This window comes from Antennarius striatus, chromosome 12 (assembly GCF_040054535.1).
Source record: "Antennarius striatus isolate MH-2024 chromosome 12, ASM4005453v1, whole genome shotgun sequence".
Lineage (NCBI taxonomy): Eukaryota > Metazoa > Chordata > Actinopteri > Lophiiformes > Antennariidae > Antennarius > Antennarius striatus.
In genome coordinates this window covers 13,320,791-13,341,755 of record NC_090787.1, presented here as the reverse complement: position 1 = coordinate 13,341,755, position 20,965 = coordinate 13,320,791, and the positions used below count along the sequence as shown (strand labels likewise).

The window sequence follows — 20,965 nt, the reverse complement described above, 5'->3', positions numbered from 1 at the left end:
CTAAAAAAACAAATCAATTGAAGTTTCTTTTCAGGTAGTCATTTTTTTGGTTTTTAAGAAAGACACTCATTAAGATACTGAACAATAACTACTAACACTAGTTGGTTAAATATGGTTGCTTGTGTCTGAAACCTCTCAATCCTAATGTCTATCCATCCAGAAGTGTGTGGTGATTTCTGCAGATATATAATAATATAAAATACAAGCTGAAGGTTTAGTTGGTTGAAAAGGCGCCGATAAAAAGAAATTTAAAAAAAGAGAAAGTCGCAATCATGAAACAGTCAGTAAAGTAACTTTCCCTCCTCATTTACTGTCTGGCTCGATCGCCAAGCACTTCACTATAGCTGCGCTTCAATAAATCCCACACATTGAAAATTAATCATAGTTTGATTACCCTTCCACCCCACATTTCCGATCGGCTCCAATGATGAACACATTTTTCCATAATCCTGACAAAACTGAAAGTAGGACAAACTGGAAGAAAAGAAGTAAATGAAGAACAAGCCTTTGATAAACAGTATATTATATTCTATCCACTGTTGGAGAGCTGGAGAATCACCGATGAGCGACCCTATGTCTTTTGCACCATGACTTGGAAACAGCGTGAACACTTGGGTGACTTGTAGAGAACCCACCTGGGGGGAGTAGATGCTGAGATTCTGGAAGGGATTGAGAGCGATGAGGATGTCACCCACATACGTGTACACCTGCAGCTCATCATACCTTTTCTGGAGATGGCTTATTATGGTCTCCTGCAGAAAAGAGATGATACACACACACACACACACACATAACATCAGAAGGCCTACACCTTTGAGCCGATCGATGAGCGTTGAGATAAACACATTAAATCTCACCTCATCTAAGAACTCCAGGTTTACCAGATCGTCGTCAGGACTGCTCTCTATTATGAGGGTTTTACGAGTATTGATCCGCTCGTGCCTGCATGAAGCCAAGGACATGATAATGCCTTAAGAAAGCTGTAAAGTGACCATCATAAGAGGACCAGCAGTTCGACCATCCGGATGTGTGACGCAGTCACTTTCAATGGATTGTGTGAAGGCCCTTAGGCTCTCCCAGAGGACACAGCTCCCATTATCCCGTCGTGTGATTGCACTTCATCTGTGCTTTGACCTATCGCTCTGCAATGAGTCCCAGCAGGCAGAGGTCAAACAGAGTCAGCTGGCAGCATCAGGCTTGTGGAAGGCCTCAGGGGACACAAGACAGGGTGTGAAAGACAACACAACCTGCTGCCTGCTTTGTGTGTGCATACACGGGGGTAAAGCCCTCTCACATGGACCGTCTGTTTGTTCCATGGTGTCTGGTCCTACAGCTAATCTAAATGAACTGCATACACCATGTACGATTGAGTTGCTAAAAATACATCCATCGCTAATTTGTGTAAAAAATGTGTCAAAAAATTACCATGCATCATCTGTGTTCATGCTAGACATTTCCTCTAGTATGTTCATGACGTCTTTTAAATGTTTAAGGTGATCAATCAGCTCATATCAAAAGGACTTTGTAGGTGCGACACAAACTTAGCGGTAAATGCTAAAATAATAGAAATAATAAGGGTAAAATAGATTTCTCTCATCCAACTTCTTATGACACAGAGTTCTGTTAGAGGAAGTGTGAAATCATTCCAACCTAATCAATATTTTTATTTAGTCAAAATTCATCAGCATTAACATTTTGTGATTTTAAGGATTTTGTCGTATTTTTTCTGTGTCTTTTAAGAAACAACATTTCTGTCACTGACCTTTATTATGAATGATTTCACTGGTTGAGTGAAATGTGACAGGTGTGTGTGTGTGTGTGTGTGTGTGTGTGTGTGTGTGTGTGTGTGTGTGTGTGTGTGTGTGTGTGTGTGTGCTTGTACCAGCTCCAACTGGTTATTTTTAACTAACCCAGTCTACATAGAACCACTGTGAGGCTGAATGACTGTTTCTCAGCATTGGTACAGTCAAGTGTACTTGACAACCTTTCCGTCTGTCACAACCAGGTTTCTCAGCAAAACAGGCAGTTAAATATTGGAAAACTGCTGCTAACGGTCCCTGTTATGTGTCAGTCATCAGCTGAACCACTAACTACATGATTTCCACGTTAGTTCACTATTACTATGTCCAACTGCATTACTGCTTTCATACATTTACATCTGGGAGATGAATGTCTCCAGTGGGAACACGTCTGCTTGGTCAGATAATATCTGGAAAATAGTGATTTTGGTTCTTGGGATTTGTTAGCAATTACTGTAAGTGAAATATCAGCCATACCTTTGAAAAGAAAGCCACTGAAAGAAAACCTCCTCAACTATCATCAAAGCTGCAAAAGCCACAAAATATTTCATTCACAAGACGAACCTATATTCTATTATAATCAATAATCAATCATATCAGGAATAAAAGGTATTCAAGCTTCAGGTCAGGACTTGCTTCCCTTTCAGACTTTGCTCTCATTTCGTATTCTGAATGTAGTGTAAATGCAGCAGTACGCAGACAAAGTTGCTCACTATGTGGTCGTCTGAAGTGAAAACTCTTCATCTCTGTCCCTTTAGACGACTTCTCACCCTGTTTTCTACGTCCCGTCCCCCCCCCCCCTCTGGCTTTGAAATAAATCGCACTATTCCACCTACGGCAGCTACTTTTAAGTTCTCTATGTCTTCATTCTTATCGGAGTCATTGTGTGCTGATCTGTGGCATGAGAGACCAAACCAGGCGAGCCTAGTTCTCGCCCTACCAACTCCTAATCCCATTATCCACTTTCACTGTGGACAGGAATTCAGGATCCGGCTCAGGCACTGACTATGCACACTCTCGGGAGTAAACAGAGCTGGCGCAACGTCAAGACTCTCAGTCAAGGGCAGGTTCAGCAAACTCCTTTATAATGAAGATTAAGCACTGCCAAAGTCGGTATTTCTCTAGTAATAACAGACTGTGTGCTCTGCCATCCGCTGCCATGGGAGGACCGGAGAATGAAGTGTTCATCATGTCATCTAATGAAACCACCCGCTCTCTATTAACATACATCTACAGCGAAACATAATTAACTAGTATTGTAATCTGTCATTAAAATTTCTTAAAGCGCTTCAGAATGAAGCACCAAGAAGGCAGCGCAGTTGAAACGTCAAATAATTTCAGAAGTGAATCAATCTTGAGCAAATTATTTACTCCACTATTAGTTGAATCATTCAGGAAATGAAGTGCTTTGGACTGAGGACTCCCTATAAGAATGGCTGCTATATCCACTGCCCTAAATGGCATTTATTAATCTAATGTTAGTCAGCACAATCACTCTTTCTGTATTAGTCACACTCTCCTAACTTCCCTTTAATCAGTGTGTAATGTACATTGCTGGGGCTGTGTAAGAAGATGAGAGCCTGCCCCCTACTGGACAGAAAGAATCATCCAACCATCATATGCTGCAACAAGAGACTTCAAATGATCACCACAGCATATTATTTCCTCTGCGAAAGGAAGTTTTATGAGGAAAAGTCACAGGACTTACTTGGTTTTGGTTTTGCAGCCAGCTTCCTGCTGCTCCCGGATGAGATCCGCTAACTGCTGCCGCAGCGCCACATCTTTGCCGTGGGCCTGCTTGATGAAGGGATGCTCCAGGAGGTGAGTGACAGATGGACGTGCCTCGAAATCCTTTATCAGACACCTTACAATCACAAAAACAGCGACAACACTTCAAATGGTGAAGCACTGTTTGAATCAGAGTGAAATAAAGTGCCACGGAGAAACAATCACCTGAGCATTGTGTAAAAGCTGATAGATTTGGATAAGGTCTGACACCAGCAGGGAACTCCTTGAAAGTGTTTTCAAGTCTGACTCACTAATCTGCTGTTTTCTGCCCGAGTACCACATGGTCACTATCACCATGGCCCCGAGTCCAAACAGGCTCTGCTAAGGCAAAGCGTTAGGCGCTATCTGTGATGTGCAGTGTTTGCCAAAAGGTGATGTGACTTTGTGATACCGGACTGTGGCCACAACTCAGCATCAGTCAGCTACCAATGAAAATTATTTCAAACGATATTCAGATCAGTGCAATCCTGGATTTTATTTATCACACTTTGAGACAACAAATTATGAAATTATAAGATTTATAATCTACATTTCTTGTGGGGGTTGGTTCAGAATGCTGTGTGTTTGTGTATGTGTATGCGTGCGTGTTTGTTTGTGTGTGTGTGTGTGTGTGTGTGTGTGTGTGTGTGTGTGTGTGTGTATGTGTGTGTGTGTGTGTGTGTGTGTGTGTGTGTGTGTGAGGGGAGAGAGACAGAACTACAACATCAACGATTGCAGGCAGGAGAGGCGAGATAGCAAAAAAACTCCAATCTCATTCCTCGCCGCTAACACACCTAATCTGCACTGAAATTCTGTTTTATCAGTTTGTTTGGCTGCGAAAGTTAATTCCATGAATTCATTAGCGTCAGGACATTAAACAGAGGTAGTTGCTATTAGCAGGGCTGTGCTGCCGAGATGCTGAACAGCAGGCCACTTTGTCACCAAATTCAGCTCCTGGGTTGCTTAAGTGCAAACGCTGGTGATGGATTTATCATCCTGAAAAAAACAACAACCCTCCTCTATTTCAGTTTCCTCCTACACACGCACACGCACGCACGCACGCACGCTCGCACACAAACACACACACACACACACACACACACATACACACACAAACAGCCTGCACAGCTTGATAACATTGTCCAGCCTCCCCACATTGAACTCAGTCTGACTTTGTTTGGAAGATTATTGCTGACATGATATCACGCAATTCATTAACCCAGATTACAGAGCTACAATCCAAACTGGATCCAGTAAAAATTACACCAACTAAAATCTACAAACCAGAATACTACAGCGCATGTTTGCTGGTTTAAAGGCTGATATGCATTGGCTCTGTCCGAACCAATCAATAACTCAGGTGACACAAAAAAGACCTTCAAGCTGGAAGGTCTCTTTGTTTTTTCAATTACTCCTGTTCAGTGATTGCATTTTCACCGCAAACCTCCAACATAAATGTTAGCCAGAAACCGTGCCTGCACAAATAATTCCCCCAAACAAATTGAATTTTATTTTCCCATTATGGCTCAGACTCACACACCTCTGCATGGTAGATATTAAGGTTGTATATTCTGGGCAGCCATTACAAGCCACCCCTGACATTATTAGCTCTACACAGAGGAGCAAATGATAAGTTATCTGGGCCGTGGATGGACCTGATAACTCAGGTGAATTAGTTTGTTCCACAGTGGCAGATTTATACAAGTGGAAGTCAATGAACAGAAAGAAAGGAGGGTTGACAGAATCTGGCTATAAAATACCAAAGTCATTTCCCTCCATGTTTACACGCTCATTTTCTGCCTGCTGCTGATTGGACCACGGATAGATACTGATTAAAAAAATTACCTCTGTATATTTTTTCATTTCATACTATACAAAAAACAATTGCCAAACAGTCTTTACCATGAGTAACTTCCAACGCAAAAGACATTTTAATGCAATTTAACACATCAAGAAATCAATTCAGTGTTTTTGTATAATTCTACTGATGAACCAACCGACCAACAAACACGAACAAGGGTTACCGCCCTGGCTAACGGAATGATTTATAGGCTCTATCTCAATGTAGATCGGATCTTTAACGTGTTATCTCTGTTTTAATACATTTTAAAATCAAATATCCCAATTCAGACATTATATTTACCTTTGTATAAGTATGATCAGTACATGTAGTAGATGTAGATATTGAGATGCACCAGGAACTTATCAGTTCAGAATATGACTATTTCTTAACCAAACCATACTCTTAATTTACTAAATTTGATGCATTTTACAAGTAAAGTCGATTTGCGTCAAGTTGATTCATTTTTTGCTCAATGCTGCCGTTTGTGGATAATAACTCTGGACAGGTTCCCATGAGGGGACACTTACTGGCCAATGAAGTGGCTAAAGCTTCGGCACCATTGGTCTGGAATTCGTAAAGTTGGGGAAGGATTCCTGAAAGAAAATCACACATACAAAAATCAGACAAAAGTTTAAGGAACACAGATGTTTTTATAATTGCATTCAAATGACTTTATGCTGATCATCACTGGAAATCAAAGCCTTTCAGCCTGAGTTGGCTGACAAATGATTGCTGGCAGGTAGAGTGTGACCGCCAGACTGCTAAGAGAGTTTTTGGTACGAGGACAAGTTGGTCGGGGTCCAGGTCTGTGGCAGCTGCAGGAAAAAGTGACAAATGATAACAGCTCCTCTCCTGTCTGGCAGCAAGCATCTGCCATTGGGAGCCAAAAATTATGAGCGCTAGTTGTACCTCTGTCTGCAGCATTTACGGAGGTCATCTATAATGAGCCTAATACTTTTCAAGTGAGCCTGATGACAGCAGCCAAGTCTGGACAGGTCTGAGTGCGGTTGTGTTCACAGGGAGCTGCTGGTCTGACAGCTGGAGGCTCAGAGAAGACATTTATGAACTAAGTGCTTTAATTAGCCCACATGTGGGGTTTTTTTTTATAATGATGTCAGATAATGTGAACTCTCAAGAGAAAAAGATCTATCTGTATTTTCAATCCAGAGACAGTGACATGTAACACAGCAACACATTTGACATATTTATTAAAATGTCTTTTTTTTTTTTTTTTTTGGTTGCACAAAATCTGTCATTTTCCACAGCGCTAAGTTAGTTGAGTCTTTGATTAGGATTGAGACAGGCAATCCTTTCCAAAGTGTAGATCAAAGCTAGTAAGTGACTTCTTCACTGCAACCTCTAATACGAGCCTGCAGACATGTTCTCGCCTTGATGTTGTACCACATTCCTTATATGTTACAAAGTCAGTATAGCAGCACGCTGCTGATAACACTGTCAAGCGTGCTCATTGTGCTTGGCAAATTCAGACACTTTTTTTTCCTCCATTATTTGTGAGCGCTGGCTCATATTGTAAACACACATGGCTTATTCAAATCTAGGTCCAGGCAGGGCTCGTACTGTCAGATGCTCCTCAGACCGGATTGAGGTAAAATCATGGAGGTGTCAGCAGCGCCAGGCTGGAAGAAATCAGACTAAAACAATATTTCAATCAGATACTTCAACTGCAGAGTTTGTAAATCGTCAAGATGTAAAATGTGTATTTCATTCAACAATTTCTTACAAGTGACTCTTAGTTTAAGATCATCAGTGCAACTATTTAAATAAATCTTTGTTACTTAGTAAGTTCTATATTCATAGAGAAAACAAACACCAAAAAGGGATTTGAATCATCACGACTCTCATCTTCAAGGTGCTTGTTGGACACATTTGAAGTACTGTTTATGGCACTGCAACCAAAAACATCCTTCTAGTAACTGTCTTAACTCGGAAATTACATTGATCTCATTTGTAATAACAGTATTTCTTTAGAATAATTGAAGAAATATTGTTTCTTCTAAAATGTAATGCTGTAAATGTAAGGATTTCTTCCATATTCTTGGTAATCAGTCAAGAAGCTTATGCATCAGAGAGAGATATTCCACCCCTTTATCCAGATGAACTCCAACATTTAATGGCATCTGAACAAAATATGCTGCTATGTTTCAAGGCAAACCATCTGGAAGGTGATGCGCAATCCTCCAATCAGACAGAAAAATAAACCAATGCTGATGAAAACAAAGTAATAACACACTGTAAAATAAATATGAAAGCATCTTCAACATTATTGGTATCCTTTGGGGATGGAAATGCTGAAATTTGCAGAGCAAAATAAAGGAGCAGCGACAGAAGCGCTCAATGTATCTCACCCAAAAAATATATTAACAAGACAAATATATTGCAATCAAAAAGAATATTCAAAAGTGTAAAATTCTTCTTCTATCTCCATATTTGAAAGCGGTCCATAAGCATACATTGGTACATTGAGAACACACATCCCAAATAAAGACCTTTTCAGTGAATGGACCACCTGCTTAAAATTTCAGCTCATCCATCACCGCCGCCATAGCTGCAGCTCTTCTTTGTGCAAACATGCATGAACACTGAGGACTGCTACTACATTCATCATGTCTGTGGCGGCCAAACGCTGCAGTCCAGGACGCCACACTGAGCAGTAAAATAACATCACGGATGGAGATGTTAAAGCATCAACTCACTTTAGAAACTGCCATCAAGACTCAGCTACTATCTGATGGTGGGAAATCTCAGACATTCTGGTAGCATCTCTCTATCCAAACAATCATTTTGGGACATAAAATAAATACACAGACAAAAACAAACTCATGAGTTCCTTCTGAATGACGCCTGGATTTCACAGCAATCATGAAGGATTTGCTGAGAGAAACAAATCAGCATTATTTCTGACATTCCCGGTGTGACTGATTGACAGGTCAATAAATTATCGATCAGAATAAAACACTTCACTGTTTTTGATGACAAACAGATTTTTGATCAGTGGCTTTGAGACAGGCTCTCGGAAAAATAGTTCAGAAATACATATAAAGCAAATTCAACTTTCTTCTGGTCTTACAACAAGGCTGATATTGACTAAAATATCTTGACAACTATTTGTCAAGAAGGATGGATGCTAGCATGCTAAAGGTTTGCATAAAAATGCAGTAAAGGTTATCTATAAAAAATATATCCAATTGATAAGCAGTCTACCTGTAATTTGAAGTCTGCACCTTAGAATATTTTTGTCACTGCAGATCTCACAGGATTATTAGGACATTTTTTCAGATGCTAACTTGGTTCACACCAAACGTGATTTTTCACCTCTTGAAAGATTTCTTTCTGTGTCTGAAAATGTGCTGATGCTCCTCATCCTCAACTGTTCTGCTCCAGAGGTTTTAACTGAGGCTTTTTCCATGAAGAGCTTTTCTCCACTGCACACTGGACTGGATTTCTCTCCCCAAGCTTCATGATTTGAGTCGCCTTTCTCGCCTCTGACAAGCCATCATTTACTTCCGTCTTCTGTTTCACTGGTTCTGGTCTCCGGTCAGACAGATACACAAGCTGTTAAATATGTGGTGTATCTACATGGATATGGCTGAATTAACACAACCTTGAATATCGTTTCCGTTGCCTCTAACCTTTACAGCACATTTAGACACCCTTCGACTGGACTTAGCATTGACATGCCAGACCTTTATAGCAAGGGGAGGGTTGGCAAAAGCAATTAACCTTCCTGTATATTAAATATCACAGAACATCTTTGCCCTAAGTATCTGTAATTAATTTTGCACTTGATGATTTTACAACTTTACCCTCTGACATGGGCCATTACTTCACCCATGATCATCACAGACATCACTTATCTCATCCCGTGACACACTCGATTACTGCTCGAGTCTCAAAAGATTTGGATTTAGCTTAAAATGAAAGCTCAAGATACCAAAAACATCAGAATGACTTAAGGAAGATTTGTGCATATACATGGACTGAACGAGGTGCCATAACTCAGATCAGATGTTTCTGAAGCACAAGCCGACCAAGCACCAAGGTGACCCTAATTCATGGAGCACATCAGCATCCCCTCTGACAGATATCACAGGTCCTCATCATTAATAGATCCTTTCTGCTGGAACGAGAATCATTTCCACCTGCGCAGATTTCCCACAACCAAAAACTGTGACATGATGGCTCTCTGCCGCTAACCCTTCAGGCAAAATGATGACAGCTGAGCGTTTATTTGGTCCTGCACGCTCTTGAAAGTTTAGCTTGACAAGTCAGTCCACTAAAAGCTATCAGGAGTGTTTTCTGAAAACAAAATGAGAATAAGAAGCAGCATCAGAGGTGAAATAGGAAAAGGAGGGCTGACTAGATGCTGCTTGAACATCGAAGAAAATGTAACAAAGGACATCTGAGATATTTTTATTCTTTACTGAATATTATATATATACAGTATATATTTCTAGTTTACTATCTAGATGTGTTACAGAGAGGAGGAACATTATGTTGGATGATCCACACAAGATTAACTACATGACAGAGAAACCTTTAGCCTGGAAACACGTTACAGTTCACACCTGTAAAATATCAGAATGATGAAAATGCCTTCTGCATATTTTACTGGTTGTATGGATTAATAAAACATGGTCTACTCAAGGACAATACTTCACAAGAGGCTCCTCTGGTAATGGCTTGTGATGTAATAAATGGAGAAAATCTAGATCTTTGCAATCATTAGAACTTGCAAAGATAAATCTCTATGATTCCATCATGAATCACGCTGACTGCCACTTAGGACCCAAAGGTGAAACACTTTTCCATTTTTAGAAAGTAATTCATACAGGAGTCATCATTTATGCCATGTTGTGATGGGAAAATATATATGAAATAAATGACATGTTAACAGAATGATTTCATACTTCAACGCATTTGCTGAGATTTATACCACAAGTACCAGGTTCTAAGGTCGCAATTCATCCCAGAAGGAAGAAAATAGCTATTTTGATTGGATGAAACATGCAGGAATGTCATTTTAAGATATATGTCCAATTCTATCAACATCCTAGTTATCCACCAAGTGAGAGAGACTCAACAATCAGCAGCAATGAAAGAGGATTGGACACTGACATGGGAAGCACAAACGCCTCCTCTTATTATGGCTGCTGTTTGATAAGGGATCATGTTTGTTACTTGACAGTATCTACTCATCCAGTTCCAGGATGCTCGCATAAAATTTCTCAAGCATAAATTACAGCTACAGTGCCAAAAAAAAATTTTCTGCAATTATTGGCATTCATTTTCCCAGAGCATCTTGCTCTTTGCTCTCTTCATTCTTGTAAATATTTTCAAATTCAGCTTGAATTCGGTGCTGATGAAATGCAGCTATAGCTCCGTAATTCCCACAACACCAGCTATCCATATTCCTTGTCTGGTGTGGAAGGGAGGAGATAACATTGTGACGAGGAAGAGGTGACAGCCTCATCTCAATGTGAATGAAGCTAATCACCAATGCAAATTGCAATCAGAAGGGCATATCTCTACCTAACTGAGAGATAATTGTGTGATTGTGCTGATAACAAAAGGTCAACCGCATGTAGCCACTGAGCTCTTAAATGATCATCAGACATACACTGTCTCCTGCAGTGAATATTTTTAAAGATTGAATGGCTGCATTAATTTTAAGGTAAAACACTGCAACATTTTTTTTTTTGATGATGATGATGATAAAGAATTTAAACAGTGAATATTCAGCAGATGACGATTGAAAAAAACAACAACATGGATCTAACCACACATTTGTGGTTCAGCTGTTTTCTAAATTTCAACCGTGATTGAAAAAAATACATTTCTGATATTCCCTTCTATTTCCATCACCTCTATTGCTAAATTCAGTTTGCTATTGTCCTTCTTGACACAATATGAAGCAGTATCCATGTGTGGGCGGCCTCCAGCTGTGTGGCAGGAGCGCCCTCTAGTGGACTCACCGGGGGATTTTAAAGAGGGCCTTAACGGGGTGCATCTCAGCCAGTGGGGGGTCTCCATCTGCCAGCTCGATGGCTGTGATACCGAGCGACCACACATCACAGCGGGCATCGTACGAATAGTCATATTGCTGCTCGCAGGCTATGACCTGGCAGTATAACATAACAGAGAGCAGAAGAACAACTCAATCCTTAGGTCTTAAAAATCCTTTTTTTTTTCCAGTGCCCATGAGAAATTCTGAGAATAATTCATTTTTACCTGGACTTTGTGTCAAAGTCTTAAAATAAAGGCCTTTATTAATACCACCTTATAGGAACAGAGTAATAAAAAAAGGTAATAAAAAAGAATTATATTTGAAAGCATCATAAAGCTGGATTTTACTTCCTTGTTACAGCAACATCTTAGAACCTAAAATCTGGCAGAGTTACAAATGTCATATATTTGTGGAGTGAACACTGAGAGGGAAGTCAGTTCATTATCTCTTTTGCGGTGTGAGCCTCTTTTCTATTCTCAATAATTACATCTGACACTACATTTTACTGCTGAGTTTATTCTAATTGCCCCTGAGGACCCTGCCTACCAGCCCAATCACCGCACCTCATTTCTGCCAAGGAGTGAGCCGTGGGTCCTGGACTCCCAGCTATTAACCTTGGGGTGACCTCAAAAGCTGCACCCGTGGAGGGGAATACACAATGACACCGGGGGGGGGGGAGTCACACAGAAATAACAAGACTCCTCACCCCCCTTTTATTCTGGCACAATAAGACGCTGTTCTTTTCAAATGTTTAATATAAAACATAAGTGCTGTTTCAGAGCTGCATTGGTATAAATGAACACAACCGAAGCGTCGACTCTGACCTCAGGAGCCATCCAAAACGGAGTCCCAACCGATGTGTTCCTCCTCAGTCGTGCACTGGTCAGCTGAGCAGAAACACCTTAAAGATTTACAATATGATCAATTAGTAATAATGTAGATTTAGTATGTTTATCAGTGTGAATATTCTATCATAAACTACAATTTATATGACAATGACCAAATGTTAGAATTAATCAATAAAAGCTGGCATATAATTTAATGTGGCAACCTGCCAAGCAGCGATAATAATGGGCTATAATCATTTCAAATTATGTAGGACAGATTTTTATCAGCATGAGTCCACTTCATCTCCATGACACAGAGTACATAAACATGCCTAGGGGTGACTCAAAGTCATTTTCCATAACAGCTTTCTTTTAATATGCAAAGGATCAAAATAATGCATTTTAAATGAGCAATAATAGCCTTGGGTTAAGGATATGGTCCATGAAATAAAAAGATGTTATGGTGAGGATGAGACTAAAGTGTAGAGCGTATAAACAGGTTCATCCTGTGCTTCTGTTTCCTTTAACAAACACTGTGGCAGGGATGCCCTGCAAACATTTACTATAGATGATATTTACGTTTATCCGACAATCCACTTCAGAGCAAAAAATAAAACCGAGACACAATTCTCCAACCTTGATACACTGGTCTCTTTACAATGCATGAATTAAATAAATTGAATATTTCAAAGACCATTACCAAAGTCAACCAGTTTGACTCCTCCTTCAGTCGTCAGCAGGATGTTGTTGCCTTTCACGTCACGATGGATAATCCGGTTGTTGTGCAAATGCTGAAGACCCTTCAAATTAGGACAGAAAATTCAAGGTTCTGCATGAGTCACAATCACTTTATGAAACATTTATCATCACCGTAATTTAAAATATGATTTATTAGATGTTGGGAAGTACTAACTGTACAAAAAGAATGACCACAGCTGTTTACAGGTTGAGTCCTTCATTACTGTCTTTAACATAATCAATCACAAGCAGGTTCTCTATGTGTTTGCATCCCACCTCCTCCTGAACAGGAGCATCTCTGAGGCGGCCTGTCTTACCAACAGAGCGCTGTATAAGATGTATGAGATAACGGGCTCCTGCAGACGTCGGCCTCGGATGAGCAGGCCTTTGATGAGTTCTGTGACGGAGCCGCCGTTACACAGCTGGGAGGGAAACAGAGAGAAACTCCAATGACTTGTCCATTATTCTCTACTGCCGATTATGATCCATGGCCAGAGCTAGCCCACACACACACACACACACACATACACACATACACACACACACACACATGCAGGTGGGCTGCCAGTGGTGGACACACTTTAAGGGCTTTACTTACAAAACCAACCCTCTATAATTGTGTTCAAACTGAAACACACTGTTTATAGCCTTCAGGCTGAATACTTTTAAAAAGTGTGTTGAAGATGGAAGGACAGAAGTGTGAATTTTTGATGGTGTATGATTTGTGCAGTTTGTCTTGTTATCTGTCTGTCTTCTTCATCTGTTTGTTAAATTATTTTTATACACTGCTGCCCTCTGCAGTGGGTTAAATAAATTACGATACTCAAACGCTTGTGCAGGTGAAGCCTCTGACGTCTTTATCTATCAATATCTGACATATTTTGTTCCAGCCAGAGGAATTTACCCAATGTGACAAACCTATGTTGATAACAAAAATGAACTAATGTTAACAGCAACACAAAATACAAACCAATATATTGTTTGGATTATATTAAGTTAACTTTTGCACAACTGTGTCAATCTGACGTGAGTGTGAGGGTTCTTCTGTCAATATGCTAGAGCTACATGGATTTGGTTAGACAGCTATGACACTGATCTGATCAATCTGATTGATCAGATAACTGATTATCAGTTATCTAGAATAAGAGCTAGAACCCCTCATATCCTTCCAGTTCCTGCAGGTTACAACATGTTAGCTTAGCATAAGGCAACAGAAGAAACAATCAGCCTGTGTGCATTTATTTTTTAATGTTTCCTTGTTTCTATTGTTTTAGAAACACACTATAATATAACAACCCTTTTATTCTTTCTATGAATTCATTCTAAATGTTGTGACCTCATGACCTCGCATCCTATTTGTCACAAAATCTTATGAAACAATTTCAGGCAGGATATTAAGTAGACAACGGAATGCAGAAAGACTTCGTTATAGATGTTGTTGGTGAATTTTAGTTTTAATGCTATATGTTCTTTTCAGAAGAGCTGAAAGATTTCAAAGCAATAAAAACTGATTCCTATTTTTGCTTGGAAAAAATATAAACTTTAGCCTTCTGAATAAAACCAATGAGATTGAGCAGCCCTATATGTTTGACAGAGGCTTTCACATAATGTACAAGCCTGAACGGTACTGAAACAATATTTATATTGTTTCATTATTGTATTAATATATGTTACTTTTGCACATATCCATAAATAGATGTTTTGACTCATTGCAATTTAGCAAGAAAGCCAGCTCAAGATCTGTGGAGCAAAAGACAGCGGAAACAAACAGTTTGTGTTCAGAAGCACCTCAGAATTCAGCTCAAAGTAAAAGCTCCTTGTGGATGTTTTAATGTCCTCAAATGAGAAAGGCATTGTGGCGATGAAAAGCTAGTTTACAAGGATGCCTCAAAAATACCCTTCTGGGAAAGCCAGTAAACTGATCCAGGCTCCAGATACTGCAGACATCAAGATCTCACCTCCAGGACCAGCCAGAGCTGTCCACTTGATAGACTGTCTGACTTGTAGAACATCCCATAAAACTTCACCACATTGGGGTGGTTGGACAGGGACCTCAAGATGTTGTATTCTGCCTCGATCTCCTCGTCCACATCCTAGAACAGAGAACAGTTGGAGCTTAGAATTTAAAGAGAAGCAAAACACATTATGAAATGTAGTAAGAATAACATTTCTGTCAAAATGTTTACGGTTGTCTTTTGTTGTGACTTTCTGAAATATAATTATATGAAAGGGTTCTAGACTGGGTGACAAAGGGACTGAAAGTGTCTTTCTATCAAAGTAAATCTCAGAGGAAGGGAAGAGCAACAGTCAGAGAGGCTGAATTTCTCTCCCTGGATGTCTGAGTGATAGCGTCAGCAGTCTAATCATGGAGAGGGATGAGAGAAAAGGCAGATTCATCTTTGTGGCCATCAGGGGAGCGTCATAGTGAAAGCACTGTCAGGACGGGGATTGTTCCATTGACACAATCACAGAAAAGCCTCACACCAAGTCTCACTCTCACAATGCAGTGCCAATGCAGAGCCTACAGTATCCTTATCACACGGACAAATGAGCAGCTACATGGGGAGGAAGCAGCCAATGCAGGAGCTGCATTCTGTGGAGAGGGTGTGCTAGACTTTACATGACAGGTGGTAAATGAAATGAAAGGGGAGACGTTGATATACATCAGTGGGGGACGTACAATTGCATCAAGATGGAGAGGTGGAAAAAGAACGGGAAACTTACTCTGTTTGAATGGCTGGAGTGCTGAGACAAGTCATACAGTTATAAAGAAGAACACAATAGTTTTAGTCTTAGTTTTTCTCTTCTGTCACAATATTATGAGCCCTTGCTGTCAAGAAAGAATCTGTCAAAATTAAACAGTCCATCATCAGTTTAACAATAAAAACTGTGAGATGATGATTGTTCTATGTTAAATAACTCTCCTCCAAGCATAAAGCACTTCGATTAACTTTATTTTCATGAGGCAGCGACTTGGACAGGCCAGGCATGCATGTTCTAAAAAAAACATGTTATAAAGTATTTTTCGCCAAAAAAGGGATTTGGGTCGGGGTCGTCATGTACTGCCCTAAGTTATAGACTGAGTGCAAATATAGTGATGAATGGATGCAAGAAACATCAGGTTGGCTCTGGCTAAAATCTGCTAATTTTTACTATATAGCAGGTAAAGTGAACACTATTGGTGATGTAGAAGTTTGGAACTCCTGACGGTTGTCAGTAAACAAGCTGACTTACATTGACTGGGTCCAGGACTTTGACAGCTGCCTGACTCCCATCCTTCTTGTTGGTCACTCTGTAGACTTTGCCATAAGTTCCTTTACCAATGGTCTCCACTATATCCCAGTTACCTGATGGATCGCCAAGGTTCTCCACACCAATCATGCTGGAATCGTAAGGATACAGTCCATACAGTGACCTCCTATAGGATGAACATTATATCAGAATATTTTCATAACAATTACAAAGTAAAGAGAACAACAAAACACCCTGTAGCTTGTGGAAAAACCCAAAACATTTCTAGTATCCAGTTCAAAAAAATTAACCTCACTGTGATTAACTCAATAGTTCTACAGTAGCGATAAATAAGGAAGTAATTAAAGTGAAATGGTACAATGCTGCATTTGTAAAACACACACAGGGGTGTATTGATTCCAAAAAGGGCATCTGATTCAGCTCAGTCAAATGATTTCCTCCACCGAGGGAGACGCTTCACAGTTTTAATGCAGGAGAAATCATAAAATGAAGCAGACAGCTGGAGGTGAAGACAACAGCACTCTACTTACATGGCAAGTGTTATTTTCTTCTGACTCATCTGGGCTGAGAACAATTACAAGTAATGAGTCTCTAGCGGTCATAATAAACACCAATAGCAGCAGCAATCGCTTCTCCTGGAAGATGTCAACAAGTGGCGTTTCACAAAGTCATTGACTAAGCTCTCCACAGGGACCTCGTCACTGCCCACTAAGAAGAGCAATCTCTTTAAAACATCTATTGGATTGGACAGAGATTAACCTGACAGGAGCCATCCTGAATGAGTGACCCGCCACCACACCTCTACACCGACTGTTATGTGACATGATTATTATGGAAGGTACTTTATAACGTGATTTAATAACGCCTTTTTCCTATATGGCAGTTAATGATCATCAGCTATGCGGAAGCCTGATGGCATTCATGTGACGTCTCTGTGACCAAACACAAAAAGAAAGACTGGACGGAAAGCCCCAAGCAAGGGGAGAATTAAATAATGGATTATTAATGTACGTATGTTGTGCATTTCTTACTTTTGGATGCGAACGCATATTCAAGATGTAAACATGATGGAGAGGAATGTTTGTCTAAGATCTCACGACTCCTCCACTCGTCGTGAACGCCTCATGCATCACAGAGGTGGTGTGACCCTGAGGGAGGGAATTCAACATCAGCAGCCTGATGCGAGCAGCATGAATGATGCTGGAAGCCTCCTGAGCTACAGCGTCTCGAGACATCAGGACAGATTTTGTTTGTGCATGCAGGTTGAAGAACGGCATAAGATATTGGATGATATATTAGTTATTCTGCTGTTCTGTGTAAATGTTCAAACATACAGTCGGGAGATATGACTGATATCCTTCATTGTGTCCTTCTGGGAGCAGCGTCTGATCGCAGCAACATCCAACATACATCCATTCTTTTCTTTTTTTGTTACTACAACACACATTTAAATAATTACTAGGGTAACTACTGAATCATTTACCGACAAGCATGGCTTCATCGTTGGTCTAATAATCCATCATTGATTGTTCTGACGATAATTGCCCATCTTAAACTGTCCCTGAATAATGAATGCATCACACCTGCCTTATTAATCAACAGAATCCAATCCTGTTTACTCGCCATTTGTAACTGTCGTTCTGTTTTGTAACACGCGCCTAACCTGCTCTGCATGTAAACCAGGCTTTGGGCACATCTCTACTCGCCTGTCAACAGGATGGCTCATATTCTCATACGGTACAATCACAAACCAAAGATAAGCTGCAGCAGATACCTCATACACAATCTTACCTGGGGCATATATGGTTTCAGAAATGTCCTTGAGATCAAAATACTAGACTTTAAACCTAAAATAATCTCACTGATAGTTGCTAAAAAGAGCTTCACGCTGAGAGCCTTTAACAGACTGACGCTTTAATTCTACTTGCACCAATTCATTATTCAAAATAATCCTCAAAGATCAAGCAAACCAATAAAAGAAACCAATAAAAGATTATAAAACCAAAAGTGATGCATACCTGTTTCTGTCTGAGCTCGTCTCTCGTGCACACCAAAACTTCTAATTCACGCTAATCTACAGGGATTAATAATTGACCAGCAATCTGCAACCTGATCTGCGGCGGTGCTAAATATTCAAACGGCAAATGTATCCACTCATAATGGTGGCTGATATGAAGCATCTCTTATTGCACACACGTTACCAGGAAGTTCAAGGGAGTTGCTAGGTCACATGACTTGCCCGTCTTCTCTCTATGCCAAAGGTTGGTAGAGGTGCACCTGTCTATACTGGTTGTGCATCCCACAATTTGGGGTGATAACAATAAGTAATATTTTAGCTCTCCTACACTCGTGCTGGACATATGTTGTGATAAAAAAAAAGATTCTATCAGTAGAATAAAGTCAAATTTAAGTTCATTGAAATAACAGCATTAAGAACATACTTTTTATGTCTTTGTGGCGCAAATTAAACATTGACGTTTTTAAACAATTAGCTTTACTTTTTTTCAAATTTTTATTGAAACCTTCATTGTCGTTTTATTTCCTTGATTACTGGACCCTTTCTCTCCTTTCTTCATTTTACAAATGATATAAAAAGGGCGAGAGACCTCTTGTCATAAATACTCTGTAATCAATTGCAACCTCTGAAGAAGGGTAACAAGGAGACATTTAAACAGCATCGTTTTAAAGGATTGAAAACAAAATAAAATTGACAGCAGGATTAAGACGAATAGTTTTAGTTGTTCCCAGATTAACCATTATTCACCTTAAATGAAGTTTCTCGGGGAAGTTAGTAACTGAGCTGATGTTAAGTTGGTTTTAAGTTATCATATTGTCTAATTGTGACAAAGACAAAAACCAACGCTTTTCTTTTAACTTGAAGCTGAGTCGTGTCATTGTTGCTTTAGAACAAGACACCACTGGTCCCAGCCGGCTGTGCTCAGGTTACCTTTAGCACAGTGTGTCAGCATACCTGAAAAAGAGACATTGTGTCCGGATTTCAAATTGTTGGCCAAAGTGTTTTTGTGACTGGGGGATTAAACTCACACATTGCTTTGTACTAATAAATGCAGATTACTCTATTCCAGCCCAGAATACATTTAAGGTTCGTCTACGTGAATTAAATTCCCGTTTCAGTGACGTCTGAGGGGGTGGCAGCTTCAGATTATGTCAACAGTTGTAGCACAGGGACAGTCTTTGTCACCAGAAACACTGCAAGTAAAAGTGAGTAATCTAATTTTCTGCTCCTGTCAAACTCACACAATCTCACCCTCTCTAGTAAAGCCTCAGGAGCATTCCACTTGGTAAACCCTGTGGTAAATCTGAGGGGAGAAAAAAAACTCGGGACTATAATCCCGTTTAAGGGGATATGAAGAGGATTTACAGTAAACCTCCACCAGCCACAAGTCAGACTGGAAGCACTGCGTCCTCGTTCTCAACCCGGATGACCACAGACTGTTCTTTCAATTCACTGGTGCACAAGCGTGAGTAATAATTTCAAAGTCACAACACTGGATCAACAACACATCAATCTAATAAATACAAAATACTCATTTTAAAAACCTGAACCCATTTCAGGTTTCTGCTGCCATTGTTATACAGTAAGATGCAAGAAGTAACACCGCAAGCTGTTGTTAAGTTAAATTTAACAAAACTGCATGTGATTCTACGTATTTTTCACCAAAGTGCTCTTGTGATGAATCCTTGATGACTACATTTCCTCCATTAGAGTGTTTTCTATTGAGAAACATTTAAAAATACTATTGGATCTCTGAAATGTTTCAGGTTTGATGCCTCAACAACTAACTTTATAGTTTATACTAAATAATAAAGAAAATGTCTCAGCATTTAGAATCCTGATCCATTTATATGTTGTCTTGAATAAATGTTAATTACAAGACTTTTGACACCATCACCATTAGAAATTTAATAAATATTACAATTCACTGATAAACATAAAACGTGTTTTGATGCTGTCGTACATCATCAGTTATTGATATCTGGTTTATTTTATTATCTGGTGTGTGATAACAGTAATCAACCTAAATTAAACTCCTTAACCACCACCTTAACACACTGTGATCTCATTAAATATCCAGGTAGAACACCAGTACCAACATCACTCAACAGGTGTGTATCACTGCACACAACACGGTGATGTCAACATAATGATGTTGGTTTGTTGTTTAATTCCATGATTCTGGAAATCTCAAAACATCTGGAATCAATCACATGCTTCTTACTAATACTTTATGAGGTACCAATAATTATTCATCTGGATATAACTTTAAATGACCCAAAACATATCTCCTCACTACAATATAAAAAATTTAATTTGAATATTCAGTTATGGGTTTTTTTTCTGGATTGTATGTTTCCAAAACCAATGTTTTCTGTTGATCAGCCATTATTATTTTTGATGATGTTGGAAAAACGTGACAGAAAAGTTCCCGTGTAGTAAAATAAAAGTGAGCTTCAATGAATAATCCAAATTCATGCGGTAACTAAATGCGTAAATGCGTAAAGTAAATGCGCAAAGCTGACACTGGAAGCTTCTGCATCTCCTGCAGGCCTGCTGCTGAGGAAACAGGAGAACCTACCTGGACGTTGTTCCCTCCGTGGTTCCATCCGTAAAACCTGGGAAACACAAACGTTCCATCACCTCAGTTATGGATCAGAACTCTGAGGATCTGGAGGAACAACCGGAGACAAGTTC

The 20,965-nt window shown here is 39.7% G+C and overlaps 1 protein-coding gene across 6 annotated transcripts in view; it reads right to left on the bottom strand.

Moving 5' to 3' along the window:
• The window catches only part of myo3b (myosin IIIB), a 60,393-nt gene that overhangs the window by 38,532 nt on the left and 896 nt on the right, over window positions 1–20,965 (bottom strand). For 2 of the 6 annotated variants that reach the window (XM_068328469.1, XM_068328471.1), the window contains exons 2-13: window positions 20,850–20,939; window positions 16,234–16,417; window positions 15,724–15,744; window positions 14,958–15,092; window positions 13,317–13,421; window positions 12,962–13,061; window positions 12,259–12,335; window positions 11,403–11,548; window positions 5,937–6,002; window positions 3,508–3,663; window positions 858–942; window positions 636–752 (exon numbers count right to left, since the gene is read on the bottom strand). In XM_068328469.1, the coding sequence (XP_068184570.1) occupies window positions 636–752; window positions 858–942; window positions 3,508–3,663; window positions 5,937–6,002; window positions 11,403–11,548; window positions 12,259–12,335; window positions 12,962–13,061; window positions 13,317–13,421; window positions 14,958–15,092; window positions 15,724–15,744; window positions 16,234–16,417; window positions 20,850–20,908 (1,251 nt within the window). In that variant the 5' untranslated portion in view covers window positions 20,909–20,939. Of the gene's footprint in view, window positions 1–635; window positions 753–857; window positions 943–3,507; window positions 3,664–5,936; window positions 6,003–11,402; window positions 11,549–12,258; window positions 12,336–12,961; window positions 13,062–13,316; window positions 13,422–14,957; window positions 15,093–15,723; window positions 15,745–16,233; window positions 16,418–16,781; window positions 16,991–20,849; window positions 20,940–20,965 lie in introns of those variants that run through there. The other 4 variants (XM_068328470.1, XM_068328474.1, XM_068328473.1 and 1 more) reach the window with 3 other exon arrangements.